At 52.0% G+C, this 17,165-nt stretch overlaps 2 protein-coding genes across 2 annotated transcripts; both read left to right on the top strand.

The window, feature by feature from the left end:
• Nucleotides 1–1,706: 1,706 nt before the first annotated feature.
• Nucleotides 1,707–3,854, top strand: CCNO (cyclin O; the record flags this gene model as incomplete). Its single annotated transcript, XM_082650002.1, has 3 exons — nt 1,707–2,093; nt 2,729–2,914; nt 3,369–3,854. Exons 1-3 carry the CDS (start codon nt 1,719–1,721, stop codon nt 3,852–3,854), a joined length of 1,047 nt encoding a protein of 348 aa, XP_082506128.1. The 5' UTR covers nt 1,707–1,718.
• Nucleotides 3,855–8,079: 4,225 nt separating this feature from the next.
• Nucleotides 8,080–14,480, top strand: MCIDAS (multiciliate differentiation and DNA synthesis associated cell cycle protein; the record flags this gene model as incomplete). The annotated part of the gene is made up of 7 exons (XM_082652561.1): nt 8,080–8,196; nt 8,284–8,380; nt 8,561–8,652; nt 11,902–11,974; nt 12,540–12,751; nt 13,675–13,785; nt 14,043–14,480. 7 exons carry the CDS (start codon nt 8,080–8,082, stop codon nt 14,478–14,480), a joined length of 1,140 nt encoding a protein of 379 aa, XP_082508687.1.
• Nucleotides 14,481–17,165: the final 2,685 nt, after the last annotated feature.

The following is a 17,165-nucleotide window of genomic DNA, read 5'->3' as shown; positions in this document are numbered from 1 at the left end:
CTTCCTCCTCACCTAGACACCCTCTCAAAGAAGTCTGATACCTGACTCCACTCCACAGATTTAATTGCTCCTCCTATAAAAGTTCCCCAACAATTGCCTGAGAGGAGACAGGGAGGCCTGGCATCTGTATTTTGAAATACAGGTAAGTCTTAGCTCATCTCTCATGTTATAAATGACATTATTTAGGTCTGAAGACTAAAGACCTTGCTCAGAATTACAGGAAAATAGGAGGAACACTGACTGGAACCCGAAATCTGTCCCTTCTCTTTTACCTGAATCTCTAGAAGACACCACCCCACACTCCGCTAAATTTCTGGGGACAAGGATTTACATTTTGATTACATATATTTGTCAATTTTCTTCTGGAATGAAAAATGGCTGAACCTGCTCGCCAAACAGCACCTAGTAACTCACCTCTTCGAGCACCTCTGCAAAATTCATCAGCTGGAGGGTATGTGGGCTTTCTGCCACTGGGAGATGCCTGTAAGGCTGACTAGATGCTACTTGTGCCCCTTCTCTTCTAAGGGGTCTGAGCCCGAGGGAGATTCACTCAGGCCGGAGAAGGACTGCCGCTTCTACTAGAACAGGAAGCTGCCACGTCTAGTCCAGTCTCTCTCACCTCCCCCGCTCCAGCTCTACTTCCGTAGGCTTCTGAAGGAAGCTTCCTCAAAGGAAACTTCCACTTTGAAGCAGCGGAAACAGGAAGCAGGGAATAACCGAGAAAGATTGAGCCGCGCGGAGCAGGGGGTCAGAAGCTAATGACCTAGAACATAGCAGGCGGTGAGCAATTTAATAAAGCTAGAAATGCAACCCTCCAACAATTATAAGTTCTTAAACGGCTGCAGCTTACTTGGTTTGGGGGGAAAGTGCGGAGAAAATATCACAGGACTGCAGACCTGCTGTTGGAGGTTCCTCGGGCAGCCTTCTGTTTGGAGCACGAATACCGGCTGGCTGGCTGGACTGGCCCCTAGATATGCAGCAGCATCGAGGAACCTGCGGAGGCTGTGCTCCCCAGCCCGGCGGAAGGAAGGATACTGGCTCCTCAGGTCCTGCCTAAAACGAAAATCACAAACGCAACTGAATTATAATTATTGTTTGTATGGGTCACTGAAGAAAACGTCTGTGCTGACAGAATTCTAGCTGGAGCCTTCGTCTGGAGCTCGGAAGCGGACCTTTACAAAATTACCGACCTGGTTACAGCCGGCATAGAAGGTTCTCGCAGTTGTCAAAACCATCTGGCCAAGGACGAGGAGATGTCCCCCAGGGGAATCTCTTTCCCGGGCGCGGTTAGATCTCCTCATCTGGATACGGCGTCCACCTGGCCTAGCTGCCGCCCCACCCCACCGCTACCCCACGCCGCGCGCGCTCAGCTCCTGCTGCAACCCGAGCTCAGTTGCCCGGGTAACAAGGGATGCACACGGAGCGGGCCGCTCAACGCGAGTGCGCCCTGCGCGCTGTAGCTCCTCCTCCCCCTTGCAGACCCCGGCGGCTGAGTGTGCCAGCAGCGCGCTCGGGAGCGGGTCTTTAGCCGGGAAAACGCGGTTCTTGTGCCGCTCTGGGCTCAGCCAGTGAGAAGCCGGGGGTGTGGCTGAGGGAACCTGCAGGCAGAGTACTTATGGGCTCGCCGCGGGTCAGGCCTGGCCTCTTCCGCACTCTCGCGCACGCGTGCCCACCCTCACCGCAGCCGGGGAGTCGTAGAACGGCCACCGGGCTTTATCATGGTGACCCCCTGCTCCACCAGCCCCGTGAGTCCCGCCGCCCGGGCTGGGAGGCGGGACGACCAGAACCTCCGTGCCCCGGTGAAGAAGAGCAGGCGCCCACGCCTCCGGAGGAAGCAGCCTCTGCAGCCGCTGAACCCGTGCCCGCTACCCGGAGACTCTGGCGTCTGCGACCTGTTCGAGTCCCCCAGCTCCGGCTCGGATGGTGCAGACAGCCCCGCGGCGCGAAGCTGCAGCCCCCTACCCGGTCCTGCCCAGCAGCTGGTGCAGCTTGATCTACAGACCTTCCGCGACTACGGTCAGAGCTGCTACGCCTTCCGCAAGGCGCGGGAAAGCCACTACCACCCGCGGGAGTCATTGGCGCGGCAGCCACAAGTGAGGCGCTGGTAGAGCCAGCTCTCCACCGCCGCTCCTCTTCCTCTCCCGGGCTCTCTCCTTTTCTGCTCTGTCAGCCCTCCGCGGCGCCCCGGCCCTCGCCAGCCCGACTTCTGCCCCCGGTCCGAGCGGGAAGGGGCTTTGGAGGGCCGGGCCACCAGCCTCATTTTACAGATGGAGAAAAGCGGGGCCTGGACGGCTTAAGTGACCTGCCCGAAGTCTCCAAACTGTTTAGCAGGGACGCGGTAGAATGCAGATTAGTTAAGACAGTTTCTAGGTTCGAGTCCAGACTCCTACCGACCCCAGCAAGTTACTTCACAGTCCTAAACTTGTTTCTTCATTTGCAAAGTGGTGACCTCCCTGCCCCCACTGATTGCTGAGAGTATTACACGAGGTAACGTGTATCCCCGGTCGGCACGGCGCCAGGCACGAATCCCGGCGGCCTGGCTCCTAGCCCTGCCTGTGCTCTTTCCACAGCAGCGCTGCCCACCTCTTTCCGTTTCCAGCACCTTTAGGTTTTTCCTCTGTTTCCTGCCTCCCTCCGGGGACGCTCCCTAGGTCTTCGTGCCCTGTCCCTTCCACAGCCGCTCTCAGCCCTAGGCTCAACTGGCCCGCCTCCCTCCTCCCTCCGGCAGGTAACGGCGGAATCCCGCTGTAAGCTGCTCAGCTGGCTAATCCCCGTGCACCGCCGGTTCGGCCTCTCCTTCGAGTCGCTGTGCCTGACGGTGAACACTCTGGACCGCTTCCTTATCACCACGCCTGTGGCTGCAGACTGCTTCCAGCTGCTCGGGGTCACGTCCCTGCTCATCGCTTGCAAACAGGTACCTCCACGCGGGGTCTGGGGGGCGGGGGAGCCAGACTCCCAGCCGCTCTCTGGCCGCGCGGCTCTTCAGTGCACACGGCTGAGTGCAGGGTTCCCTGAACTCATTTTGCAAGCTTACATACCCCACAGCCTTAACTACAGAATTCCCCCCAAAACGAACAATCCTTTCACCCAGCCCACAAAGAAATAGGCCGCGTGTCAACAGCTCTCTCTAGCCCCTCTATTCTAGTCTCCGAAAAAGAAAAAAAAAACTTCAAAATTTCTCAAACCTGTTTTCAGCGTTGCGCTGGAAGTACACCCCAGTTGATTACAGTGGAAGTATGGAGAGGCGAAGCCCCAAATATCTCGCTGGAAGGGATGGGGGAAGTCCTGGTTTTCTCCCGGGTGTAAGACTGGGTGGGCCTCCGGCCCTGGATGCTGCGCAGCGAGGGATGAGTGCCCCTGTGTTACAGGTGGAGGTGCACCCGCCGCTCGTGAAGCAGCTCCTGGCCCTGTGCTGCGGCGCCTTCTCCCGGCAGCAGCTCTGCAACCTCGAGTGCATCGTGCTGCACAAACTGCACTTCAGCCTGGGCGCGCCGACCATCAGCTTCTTCCTGGAGCATTTCACGCACGCACGCGTGGAGGCCGGGCAGGCAGAGGTGTCCGAAGCCCTGGAAGCGCAAGCCCTGGCGCGCGGGGTGGCGGAGCTGAGCCTGGCTGACTACGCTTTCACCAGCTACACCCCCTCCCTGCTGGCCGTCTGTTGCCTGGCGCTGGCAGACCGTATGCTGCAGCTCCCTCGCCCGATGGACTTGCGCCTGGGCGGGCACCCCGAGGCGGCGCTGCAGGACTGCCTAAGCAAGCTGCAGCTACTGGTGGCCATAAACAGAACGTCCCTGACTCACATGCTGCCCCTCCAGATCTGCGAGAAGTGCAGCCTGTCCCCGAGCTTGAAATGAAGTAGACCCTTGGTCTCCTTTGATCCCCTGGCCTGGCTGCTGGACCTCTCCCATTGCTTTGAAAGAGTGCAGTATTGGCCTACAGAGAAGGGTTCAGTCCTCCCACTTGGTCACCAGGTCATCCTGCAGGTTGTAAATAGTGTACGATTGTGGGGTTTCATTGTTTATTTATTTTGCTAACATCGCACGAGAGAAGAGACGAGTCTTTCCCCAATAAACAGGCTGTCTGTGGTGGTTTGTCTGAATACTACCAATGCGAGTGTCCACAAAGAGGGAAGGTGAAGGCAATCTGGGAATAGAGGTGATCAGTAACCATGGAGGGTTCCTCCCTCCCCCCAGGCATCTCTGTTTGGGAACACCAGGTTTGGAGAGGTTCCTGTAGACCGAGGTTCCAGTTACAAGGCAAGTCAGGGTCACTTGTTGGCCTGTAAATGGTGACCTTGTTAGGCTGAGGACTGCTCACTCCTAGAGGTTCAAAGGGCGAGGTGGGGTGTGAGGCTGAAAAGAACCCACAGCAGTCCATGTTGTCTAGCGGGGCCAGGGGGCACACTGCTGGTGCAGAAGATCCCAGGCTGAGAAGCTTTGGGGACTGCAGTCCCACTAGCTAGGGCAGCCAAGAGTTACCCTGACAACTGCCAGATGTGGGAAAATGAAGGCTGTGCAGGCAGTTATGGCCATTCCAAATTGAGTCCATTTATCCTGCAATCACATGTTGAACAGTTCTCTCTTGTCTTACACCTACTATGTGTGAGCCCATGGTAACAATGGTGCAATAGTAATCATGGCTATCATTGAGTGCTTACATGTACCAGGCACAGTGTTCAGCATTCATTATTTCATTCCTTCAGCAGTTCTATGAGGCAGAGTCTATTATCCCATTTTTCAGAGAAGGACACTGGGCCGCAGAGAGGTTAAACAATAGTGGAGCAGCCAGGATTTGAAGGCAGGTGATCTGAGTCCAGAGTTCCACCCTTTGCCACATGCTCAATTTCCTCCACTTACAGGTTTCTGGAAATGCTAAAAAAAAAAAACAAAAACGCCTTTTCCCAAGGTAGGTGTGGGACAAGTGATCTGTTCAGTGCCCTCCATTTAATAGGGACTATGGAGAACATATTTGGAGAGCCAGTACAGTCCTTGCCTCTAGTCATGTCACAGGAGTCATTTTACAGATGGGAAAAGTGAGTCAAGAAATGCGACAGAGGCTTGCTGGAGTTCTGTGACTCCACAGCTGTCCCATCATCTTCATTCTCACTGTTGTGAATCTGCTGTAGACCCTGAATCTATAACCTCCAGCAAATTAACCTCTCTGAGCCCAATCGCTGATAGCGGGGCTATTATGAAGCTTAAATGAGATTGCTATGAGGTAGTATAAAGTAGTGCTTGAACACTTGGACTCTGGAGTCAATTTGCTGTGTGACCTTAAGCAAGTCACATATCTATGCTTAAGTCTTTCCTGTAAACATGAGAGTAACAGTAGCATTTACCTGGTAGTGTTGAGGTATGGATTTAATGAGATGTTCTCTACAAACCCCTCAGCACAGGTCCTGCCTGGCACATAGCAAGTCTTCAAGAAGCCTAGGGGCTTCCCTGGTGGCGCAGTGGTTAAGAATCCACCTGCCAGTGCAGGGGACACGGGTTCGAGCCCTGGTCCAGGAAGATCCCACATGCCGTGGAGCAACTAAGCCCATGCGCCACAACTACTGAGCCTGCGCTCTAGAGTCCGTGCTCTGAAACAAGAGAAGCTACCCAATGAGAAGCCTGGGCACCAACAAAGAATAGCCCCTGCTTGTGGCAACTAGCGAAAAGCCTGCGGGCAGCAACAAAGACCCAACGCAGCCAAAAAAAAAAAAAGGCTGGTGGCAGCCTGCATAATGATGGGGTGTGGGGGAGGAGTTACACAGAAAAAAAAACTTGGTGAAAAAATAGAGATAAAGCAAATACAGGAAAATGTTAATGCTACTGTTGATCATTGTACTGTTTTTTTCAAATTTTCTGTATGGTTGAAAAAATAAAGTTTTGGCAGAATAAACTCAGTCATGTTCTACTGCATTTAGAATAAATCTAAATGTATTACAAATGGCACAAATAAAAAGCAAACTCAAAACATACTTAGAGAAATTTCCTTGCACTTCTTGTGCACCCAAGTACTCTCCAGAGACAGGAGCGCCTTACGAACGCTTCTCTCCTGATATGTTGATATGCTAAGCTCTCCAGGAACTTTCTCCTCCTTGGCTCAAGGAGGGGGAAGTGGTGATCCCCGAGCTGTTTGAGGAAAAGCTGGTCTGTGATGGTGAAAAGGAGGAGGAAAATCATATCACCTGTTCCAAGTGCCAAAATATCTGGAGCTCTCAGCCTGGCTATTAGGGGATGGGGTACCTCTGCAAAAGTGATTTTGGGGGGAGTTGTCTTCACCAGCATTTACTCAGCTAAGATTGATATGGGGGATTTGGTTCCAGAATCATCCAGACCAGGAATCATGTAATCATGCTATTCCAGCTCCTGTTGCCACAGACAATCTACTGTACATTTTTATGCACAATGCCCATATTTTTCTACTCCAGTGTGGAACTCATTGATGGAAAATGGGCCTGTTTTGGATCTTGCCATGTGTAGAGATCTCCCCAAGACTCAGCTAAGAGCTTCCCCACTCCTTTTGCAGACTGGGAAGCCATTAAGGATAGGGCTGGGGAATGGACTGACTAGTGGCTAAGGCTACTCAGGAACCGGAGGAAGTAAGAGACAAAGCCAGCAAGAGGCTGTGGGAGGCTGCAGGTGCAGCTGAAAAGGCACTTCAAAACAGCAACATTAATTTATCCACACCAAGCACCAGTCGCATTACAAAAACAATCTCATCTTCACAGCAACTCCTCTGAAGTTAGTGTTATGTTTTTCCAAAAGAACTGGGGTTCAGTTATTTGGTGGAGCCTGGGTTCCGACCCTAAAGCCAGAGCTTCTTCCTCACCATCAGCGACACCACACCAACTCTAGCTGGCTGACCTCACTGGTTCCTGCATCTATAGATGCCTCAGAGAGTCTCTAAGTCTATTCTAACTATATCATTGGATTGCTTTCCATCTCTGTCAGGGGGATCTTGTTTATTAATCCAGATAATAAGTGCAAATAAAAGAGGATCTTTCACTACTCCTATGAGGTGTAAGGCACCAATTTAAGGTGCCCAATAGGGTGGTCACAAAGATTTCAATTTCAGATGATTGTTCAAACTGTATGGATATAAGAGTGGTCCTGAAAGAGACCCCTCACCCAAGGATCTAGAGATGCCCCTTCCTGGGAGAGGCTTCCGGCTTGGGAAGAGGAGCGAAGACTCCGGCTGAGTCAACAAGGCCGGTTGTACAGAGAGTGACCAAATGCCTCGAGCGGTAGCTGAGGCTTCCGGGGAAGAGACCGGTTTTAGGGGATTTGGGGCTGTCCACTGTGGACATGTGTGACCCTCTCTTTTAAAGGCTGTGCTCAGGTGCTGCTGCCTGAGAAAGTGCGGGGTAGGGGTAGGGGTACGGAGCGGGGCTCTAGGCATCAGACCAAGTGGATGTCAAAACCAGGAGGGCTCCCTAGCCTTGGGTGTGGGGACTTCCGTAATCTGGGGCTGTTCTGGGGAGTCCCTGCTGGACTCCTACAATACATCCCCAGCAAATCCTACATGGCGGGGCAAATGCCGGGGTCTGACTTTGGCAGTTGACACTCCAAGTTTGTTTCGTGCCTTGTGGCTGGCGTGGGAAGAAAATGAAATAAGAATCGTTAACTTTTCCATATTCCCGCTGTCCGTACGCGGAAAGGCGGTACCCAGCGTTAGGGACCAGTAGGGGTTGTCCTCTCCTCCTATGGCGTGGTCGAGAGGCCGCGGCGCCAACGCTAGCCAAAAGAGCGCTCGCGGGCCCGGGCCCCGCGCTCGCGGCTCCCGGGGGAAGCCGCGTTGCCAGGTTGGGTTTTAACGCCTCCGCCCGCGCACAGATTGTCCGGGGCTGAAGGCGCCACCACTGGCGCTCAGGCGCGAGCCGCCCCTCCCGCGCGGCGGTCCTCCTACTCCACCCCGCCTTCCCTCCTCACCTTCACAGTCGCCCCTTAACCCCACCCCGGCCACGCGCCTCCCCGACTTCCGGCCGGCTTCAGAGCCTCGGGAGCGCTGGGTGTCGGGTCGCCATCCCGGCCCGGCCGCCGCCTCCAAGCAGTCGACGCGGGGCTCCAGGCCTGAAGCGGGCGGGGAGGCAGGATGCAGGCGTGCGGGGGCACCGCGGCGGGTCGCCGGGCCTTCGACAGCATTTGCCCCAATAGGATGCTGGATCTGCGAGGCCGGCCGTTCGGCAAGCCCGGGAAGCTGGAGAGGAAGGTGGGGCCGCAGGACGGAGCCGGGCAGGGTCCTCACGCTCCCGGCAGTGAGGGCTGACCCGCGCTCACCGTTTCTGTGCCCGGCTAGTTCGCCCCTGCGCGGAAGCTCTTTCTCGGTAGCAGCGGCAGCAGCCCGGTGTCGGTGTACGAGGATCCCCCAGACGCCGAGCTCGCTGCGCTGCCAGGTGATACCGGTGGTCCCTGCGCGACCCCTCGGGTTCCCCGCGCCCGGTGGGTGGGGCGCGCGGGCCTCAGAAGAGCTTTTCTCCCTGGGGTTTCGGAGTTCTGGCGGCGATGCCAGCGGCGAGCCCTTGCGGGGAGGCTTAGGGTCCGCCCGGCGCGTGTCTCCGGTTCTCCCTACGCAGCCCTCACCACCATAGACCTGCAGGACCTCGCTGACTGCTCCTCGTTACTCGGGTCCGACGCGCCGCCTAGTGGTAATTCGGCCGCCTCACAGGTACCTCTCCTGGTGGAAACTCGCGGCCTATCGAAACCCAAACTTCGATTCGGGAGTCAGTTCTCTGAGTTTCCTCAAAGAATCCTTTTGGGTGGGGAGCGCAGGCACATCTGGCTAGCGGGGGGAGATGTCCTGCAGAAATCCAAGCCTCGAGGATTAGAACTTCCTCCTCCCTCCTAGTATGTTAACGGTGGCCGCATTCTCAGAACTGTTGTGACCAACTCTGGACAGGGAAGCTCATCTGGAGGGCTCCCCTGCCAGACGGGTCTCCCATTCCCCTCCCCATCTATTCCTTGGAGCTGCGATAAAGCAACGTGGTGGTTGCGCACTGAGGGACGAGGTGGGTAAATGGGAGCAAAGTTGCTCTCTGGGCACCTATCTGTTCTCCCAACATGCCTTTCCCGGCCATTCATTAACCATTTTCATTCCCTGGATGTCTAAGGAGTGTGGAGATTGGAGAATAACTTCTCGATCAAGACTGGAAAAAACGAAGAGAATTTACATTTGGAGGAAGTGGGAAGAGTGACAAAGGACTCGAAGAAATCTGACTGAAAACGTTGCTCTCTACAGAGATGGCCCTTCAGCAGTTGGGCACTTTATAAAAGTCCTTTTCGCCCCCTGCAAAGGCTGCTGCCACTTACTCCCATGGAGCAAAGAGGCATTTCCCCCCAAAACCTATCTTCTTACTTGCATCCCACTTCTACCACTTGCCAGGGCTGAGACTCCCCAGCCAGATGATGGCATCTCCCAGCACTGGTGTCTGGGAGGTCAGAAGCCTGCCTCATCGATGGATATGAATGCATCCATCGATGCATATGAATGGATATGAATAGCTAGATGCAACCTCCAGGACGGGTGCCAGTTCCAGTTTCCTGGCAGCAGGTGCTTGGGATATGAGGTTTCACGGGAACAGACCAAGTACAGAACTCTCCAGAGGAAATGACCACCTCCTAGAACTGGGGTTGGGGTGGTGGAGCAAAGCTTCCCAGGGCCTCTCCAAGTGCCTCTTAGAATTGGGATAGAGCCTAGGGAGACTCAGGGTAGGTGGCAACTGAGAGCAGAGATTGTGAAGGCAACAGGTAAGAGTGAGAATTGCCCTGCAAAGGCCATTCTCCTGTTCTTTTAGGGTTTGGATGCTCAAATGAAAAAAGGCAATACATGAGCATCTTTCAACGGACCCAGAGGGCTACATCACGCCCTTACTCCAACATGTTTATTTTGCAAGAAAAAAGCCAAACCAAACCAAACCAAACAACAACAACAGAACCAAGCAGGCTCTTGCTGAATTTTTGCTTATGTATACAGAACTTAAATTTGACATCATGCTCTGCGTTAAGTTTTTTGGTTTTGTTTTGTTTTTGTTTTTTGGCTGCTGTTTGTGTTGGAGAAATGCCAGGTTTTTACCTAATTGGGAAGATAAGATTCACAGTTTCAAGGACAGAGCTCATGCCCGATGGCCCAAGCAAGAGGTCCAGGGTTTTTCCCGCTGGAAGGCAGAACTGGTACAGAAGGAGATATATCCCTAGGGGAAGATTCTGTGGGGGAACCCCCTGGCCAGTGCACACTCTGGTTATATTTCTCTTTCCTGTTGGGGAAAGTGGACAGAGAGAGGAAGTGCTCTAGAAGTGTTTGAGGTCCAGAATGGGCCAAGACCTGGGATAGCACAGGAGGAAGCATTTCCTGGGTGGCTGTCCCTGAGAGTTGGCCTCTAGTCTCATGGTAAGGGCTTTTCTCTACTGAAAGGGAGACCTTTGAGCCCTTGGGAAATGTCTCATTTCTGACTCCTTCAACCAGGGAAGAACTTGTGCTTCAGGATTTGTCTGGGGCCCTCAGTCTTTCCTTTCTAAGCTCCCTTCCCCTTACAGACTCAGTTCTCAACTGGTGCTAGAGGTTTCCCTGGTTGAAGCTCTCCTCCCTGGAGGAAACTGATACTTGTACATTCTTTGAAGTTAGAGTCAGAATAAGTTCCTCTTCTCAGAAGTATTTGAATAGTAAAGAAGGGTGTTTGGGAGAAGAATATGATTAACCCAAAGGAATAAAAAAATTGATAATAGTGGAATCAGTAGAATAGATATTTCTGATGGGCACACTGGATGCACCCCTCACACCATGCTCCTCGAGAGGCTTCTTTCCCCTTCCCAGAACTGTCTTCATTGGAAGCCAGGCTTTCCTAAAAGAGAAATAAAAGCTAGAGGCAATGAGGTATAGAGGAAAGAGGACTGAAATAGGCACCAGCATTCTGGGGCAGAAGCTCCAGTTTCACTATTTCAGAGCTGGGTGGCTTTCGACAACGCGATTTCTCTGAGCTTCAGCTTCTCCATCATGGGAGGAGTCACTTCCTGGGCCCTGCCTACTTCCTACATTGGTGTGAGAATGAACAGAAAGACTCGATGTAAAAGTCTGTGTCAACTCTGTCCACGAATTAAGGGAATAAGAAGTTTCCTGGTCACCAGCCTTTTGCAGTCTCCTTCCGTCTCACGCACCCAGGCACATTGCAGGAACCCAGGAGAGTGTCCAGTCCAAGATGCTGGAGATGCATCACGCCCTACGGGAAAAGTCAACTCCAACTTTTTGAGAAACAGAAGAGCAAGAGGGGCCACGCCTGCTGCGTGCTGAACAGAAGCACTTTCCATAGCATCCCTGGCCCATCTCTTAGCCTCCCTTTTCTCTTTCTGTGTGGGGAGAGGTGGTTTAGTTGTGACTGAGCCTTGGCGGGATGTGTGGACTCGAGCCACTGCTTTGGATGCCTGCGCACGCTGGCGGGTCTTGGGAGGAAGGACGGTGTGTTCGTACGCCATGCTCCCAGCTCTTAGAGCTGTGGCTCCTTGGCCTGTGGGAGGTAAGTCGGAGCTGAAGGTCTAAGCGGGCGCACTAGCAACGCACCTGGTTGGCTGGTGACTGGCCAATGAGGCGGCGCCGGACTGTGCCGGCTGCCAGAGGCCGGGCGCGGGGCGGCTGTGCTGCGCGCAGAAGGAGCGACGCGCGACGCAGCAGCGCGCATTTTCAGCGCCCGGCAGGACCCTCCCGACCGGGTCCCCGCTTCGTGCGTCCCTCTCCCCACCATGGCAGTGCAAGCCTGCTGGATTCCGTGTCTCGGGCAGGGCTTTGATTTTCAGGTACAAGTTTCCGCTGCGGGCGCGAGTGCATGCAGACCTGCCATCGAGCCCGGGAGGTTAACTGTCGGTCTAGGAAGTGTTCCAGACCCGCCAGACTCAACATTAACTAGTTTGTACCTCTGGTTTGTTTCAGAACCACTCCCTGCAAACGGCAGCGGACTTCGATCTGCAGGATTTCAGAGACACCGTGGATGATCTCATTGCAGGCAAGTGCAATCGCTTTGCAGTTCAGTAACGGCGGGGGTGTCCTCTACCCCTCAAATCTGACTAGTTCGGATTTCGTGGTCCTGAAAGTGGTAAACCCTGTACCTGTCAACGACTCGCCAGCAACTCATCAAAGTGTTTGGCTCATCCAAATTTAGCTCTCCCCCCCTTTTCCTAATGGAGAAGATGAGTCGCTGGATCTATAGCGCTTTCTCAGTTTGCCCGTGTGAGTTCTGGGAGAGAGAACCCTACGCTGTGACGTGGTCTGGAAGACGCTGAGTGACAGGAGTGTGCAGAGTAGTGCATTTGTGTGACTTCAGGCAAGTTTACCCTGGCCACCGTGGAAATCCAGTTCAGATCATCTCAACAGGCATTTATTGAGCGCCTGCTGTGTATGTACAGGATATCAGGTAGAGCCTGGGGATCGTAGGGATTGCAGAGTGAGGGGTGCTTTATTAATAAAGAAAAATCACGTAAACCCTATACCCGCGTGATATTTTGTCCCTGCAGTTAGCTGGGCACGAGTCTGAGGCTGCAAACCCAGCTCCCTCTCTTCCTCTTCATCAGACTCATCCTCTATGATGTCGCCTCCCCTGGCGGGCGGAGACTTCCCCTTCTCTCCTTGCGACGTACTGCCGTTTGGTCCCTGTCTCTCCCCACAAGCCTTGCAGTCACCGCCGCTGCGCCCTCCCGACGTGCCCCCACCAGAGCAGTACTGGAAGGAGGTGGCCGACCAGAACCAGAGGGCGTTGGGGGACGCACTCGTGGAGAATAACCAAGTAGGGACACTGGGCTGGCGTCCAGGAGTCCTTGGGGCGGGGGCAGGGTATAGGGCTCCGGGAGGAAGTGGGGTTGCAGGAGCGGGAATGAGCCCCCTTGGACGTTAGAACCAGTGGACGAGTTTACGTAGCTGCTGTTGCTCCACTGGCTCTACCTCAGTTTACAACGTCACTAAACGGGAATAATCTTACCCACCAGATTTTTTTTTTTTTTTTTTTTTTTTTTTTGCGGTACGCGGACCTCTCACTGTTGTGGACCTCTCACCTCTCACTGTTGTGGCGTCTCCCGTTGCGGAGCACAGGCTCCGGACGCGCAGGCTCAGCGGCCATGGCTCACGGGCCCAGCCGCTCCGCGGCATGTGGGATCTTCCTGGACCGGGGCACGAACCCGTGTCCCCTGCATCGGCAGGCGGACTCTCAACCACTGCGCCACCAGAGAAGCCCCATCCACCAGATTTTTTTTTTCATCCACCAGATTTTTAATAGGGCCACCAATACTTATTGAAGGCTTTCTATATGCCTGGTATTGTGCTTACCAGTTTACTTTCCTCATTAATTACTCACAACCATTGAGCTAGATACTTTTACCAGCCCTATTTTACAGATAAGGAAACTGAGTTATAGGAAGGTTGAACTTCTATATCTGCCTGTTGCCCAAGTCAGCACTCCTCACCGCTACACTGAGGATTAACTGAGAAACATTTTGTCTAAGTGCTCTGTAAAAATAAATAAATAAATAAATAAATAAATAAATAAATAAATAAATAAATAAATAAATAAATAAAATTATTCTCACCAGTGTAAACGTCCTTGGGGCCCCAGTTTCTAATTAGACGTTAGGATCTGCGTTCAATTTATGCAGAGTTTACAGACGAGACCGAGCACGGTAGACTATCCCTGAACGTTTGGGTCTCCTCCTGCAGCTGCACGTGACGTTGACCCAGAAACAGGAGGAGATCGCCTCACTGAAGGAGCGGAACGTGCAACTGAAGGAACTCGCCAGTCGGACACGGCACCTGGCCTCGGTGCTGGATGTAAGTGGGGCGCGCGCGTGTAGAACACTGCAGAAACTCGGAAATGTTCTGTGCACCTCCCACCCAGCTCCCGGTGTTGGGAGCCGGCGGGGGTCGGGGAACGGAGGGGACCGCTGGGAGCTCGCTGAGTCACTTGCAGGCGTTGCCTAAGTCGGCCGAGTCGCGCAGTTCTAAGTGCGCCCAGGTCTCCTTTGAGCGCCCAGCACGAGGCGAGTCCGGCTGGCCCCAGGGCGGCGCTCCTCCCCATCTTTTTGTAGAAGCTGATGATCACACAGTCCCGGGATTTCGGGGCGGCAGCTGAGCCCATCCCACTCAAGGCGACTTCCAAAAGGAGCCTGGAGGAGTTGTTGAGCGCGGGGCAGGATTGCGCGGAAGTGGACGCCATCCTGAGGGAGATTTCCGAGCGCTGCGATGAAGCGCTGCAGAGCCGCGATCCCAAGCGGCTCCGGCTGCAGCCCGAGCTCCCGAGCACGGACGGCAGGCCTGGGAACCTGCACGGCGCCTTCCGGGGGCTGCGCACAGACTGCAGCCGGAGCGCGCTGAACCTGAGCCACAGTGAGCTGGAGGAGGGCGGCTCCTTCAGCACCTCCATCCGCAGCCACAGCACCATCCGTACCCTCGCTTTCCCCCAGGGAAATGCCTTCACCATCCGGACAGCCAACGGGGGTTACAAATTCCGCTGGGTCCCCAGTTGAGCTGAGATGTGGTCCTCCGAAACACTGCCCTTTATCCAAACTGAAGCGCCTGGAGGCTAAACGGGAGTAGCTGAAACCTGGTTTCTCAGAAGAACTCCACTTGCAGAGCCGACGCCAGCCTGAAACTTTTTTTTCAGGAACAAAAACGTTTTGATACTGATGCACTGTAAAATTCTGGTACAAAATACTGTGTAGTCCCTCCCCTTTTCACAGCGAAACCGTGTGTGTATGTGTGTGTGTGTGTGTGCGTGCATATGTATGTGTATACATACGCTTATATATCACAGTCAATTTTTAAAGTATTTATTTTTAGCAGCTTTGAATTACGTACTTTTTAGAGCTGGAAGGGACCTAAAAACCACTTAGGTATTTTATAATTGTAATAATGCCCTATTTTCATACGAAGCAAAAGGGGGCTCTAAGAAGTTAAGCAATTTTCTACAAAAAGAAGCGTCATGGGCACCTTCCGAGTGCTCTCGCTAGTCTTTTAAAGATTGTAGGTCCAGAGGCCAGGTCTCTGGGTGAACGTTTCAATACGTCACTCACTTCCCCTGATCACTTAATTTTGTTACTATTGGAATCTTTCATTTTAGCTGCCAGAATAAAAAATTAGGAGAGGTTAGGGTTAGGAATTCCTAAACCCTTGTCTTAGGGCAGGCAAAAAAACAGAGGAAAGTGAAGATTCTCAGAGTCGACGGGTTATTGACAAAATAGGTGCTAAACACGTTTGTTTGTAATGATCATTTACATAATTTTGTAAGATTTATGATAAATGTTTATATTAATTATATATAGTTTTATTTGTCTAGACAGAATAACCACAAGAAAAGCAAACTTAGTAAGAAACACATTGTTTTAAGAAAATGGTACATCCCACATGAAAAAGAATGTGCATATTTTAGGGTGTTCATGTTTTTGGGGCACAGAAACCAAGTGTGGAAACCTTGGTAAAAGTAAAACTATCTATTTGAATTCCATGGATAAAACTGGGGTACACATTCATGTTTTATATTTCTTGGCTTCATCTTCTAAGAAAAACTTAGGTGTTATATGGTGCCTTCTCTTTGCCTTTTCTTTATCCCCTTTTGCATGGGCTTCCTTTTTCTACTCTGTTGTGAAGTTTTGTTAGTAGACTATGTCAAGTCGTGATTTGTCCTAACCTCCACAGTTCTCAACAGGAGGGCTGCTTCTTGCGTTTGGGGGCTCAGCATGGGCAAGTGTCCAACCCTGTTACACCACATTGCTGGTTCTGCCATCCGAATGCCATCTGAATGGAGAGATCAGGTTACAGGTGAGCTGGGCAGGCTGGTGGAACCTGCTTCCCCAGTTTGTCCTGTGTAACTGTTATCTGTATTTAAATGGCCATTTTGAAAACAAACAAGAAAGTGATAAAATAGAGTACATTTCCTCGTACTTTGTCTAACAAATGGACTCTTAAATGGGCCTCAGCAGCTGTGGCTCACCGGCTCCAGAGCACAGGCTCAATAGTCGTGGCGCATGGGCTTAGTCGCTTCACAGCATGTGGGATCCTCCCGGACCAGGGCTCAAACCCGTGTCCGCTGCATTGGCAGGCGGATTCCCAACCACTTTGCCACCAAGGAAGCCCCGAGAATTCTTTTCATCAGTGTGAATATAAAGTTACTACAGTTCAGCATCAGAAGAAACAGAAAATAAAAACAGAACCCCTTAACTTGTTTCAAGAAACAATCAGCTTGTGAAAAGTTCTTTTCCTCTCCACTCCTCAGTTAGTATCTTCATAATGCATTAGCTTCAATGACAGAAAACTTAAAAAATTATCTATATGTATTTTTCTATTTGTCTTACGCCTGGAATTTAAAAAATGACAAGAGCTTTCAAGACTTCTGTGTGTGGTAGTAGGTGGTCTTATGGCCTTCCCCATGCTGAATGAGCCCACAAACCAGAGCTTCTTTGACCTGGTGTTTTCCTCACTTCTTTGGGAAGCTAACCACCCAATGACTGAGTGCTTATACTAGCAATGAAGGGAGCTGTGCCCACTAATTTATGTCCTTACATTCCTTACATGATGCGAATTCTTTGTACTGCTTGTTGCTGATTTAGTAGGAAACCTCAGTGAGAGCAACTTTAAACCAAATCTTAGCCGTTTTCTCCATGATTCTTTTAGCCTATATTCAGCTATGTGATCTATTGTAGCTCAAGAAGACATGTTAGCCTGAAATTATCCCAATAATTCCTTCATTTCCAATAGGACCAGGCACTGTTCAAGGTGTTCAGGAGATAGTCATGAACAAAACGAAGTCCTTGCTGTCATGAAGTGTGCATTCTAGTGGGGGAGACAGATACTGAACAAACAGTATATAATGTCTGATAATTAACATGTTATATAGGAAATAAAGCAGCGTCTCGGGATAGTATGTGACAGGAATTATTATTTTAGATAACATGGTTGGAGTGTTTCTAAACAGTTTCTATAGCAGCAAAATCAGTTTAAGAAAAGAGGCACACACACTTTAACTGAATTTTTTTTTTAAGGAAATGACCTCATAATTGCAACACTTAGATGTTGTTCTAAAGTAGTGGTTCTTAAATTGTAGCATGTATCAGAATCATCTATAGGGCTTATTAAAACCCATCTTGCTGGGCCCCATCACCAGAGTTTCTGATTCAGTGAGTCTGGGTAAAGCCTGAGAATGTGAATTTCTAACA

The sequence above is a fragment of the Grampus griseus genome (assembly GCF_964374135.1).
Source record: "Grampus griseus genome assembly, chromosome: 3".
NCBI lineage: Eukaryota > Metazoa > Chordata > Mammalia > Artiodactyla > Delphinidae > Grampus > Grampus griseus.
This window is presented reverse-complemented; position numbering and strand designations above follow the sequence as displayed.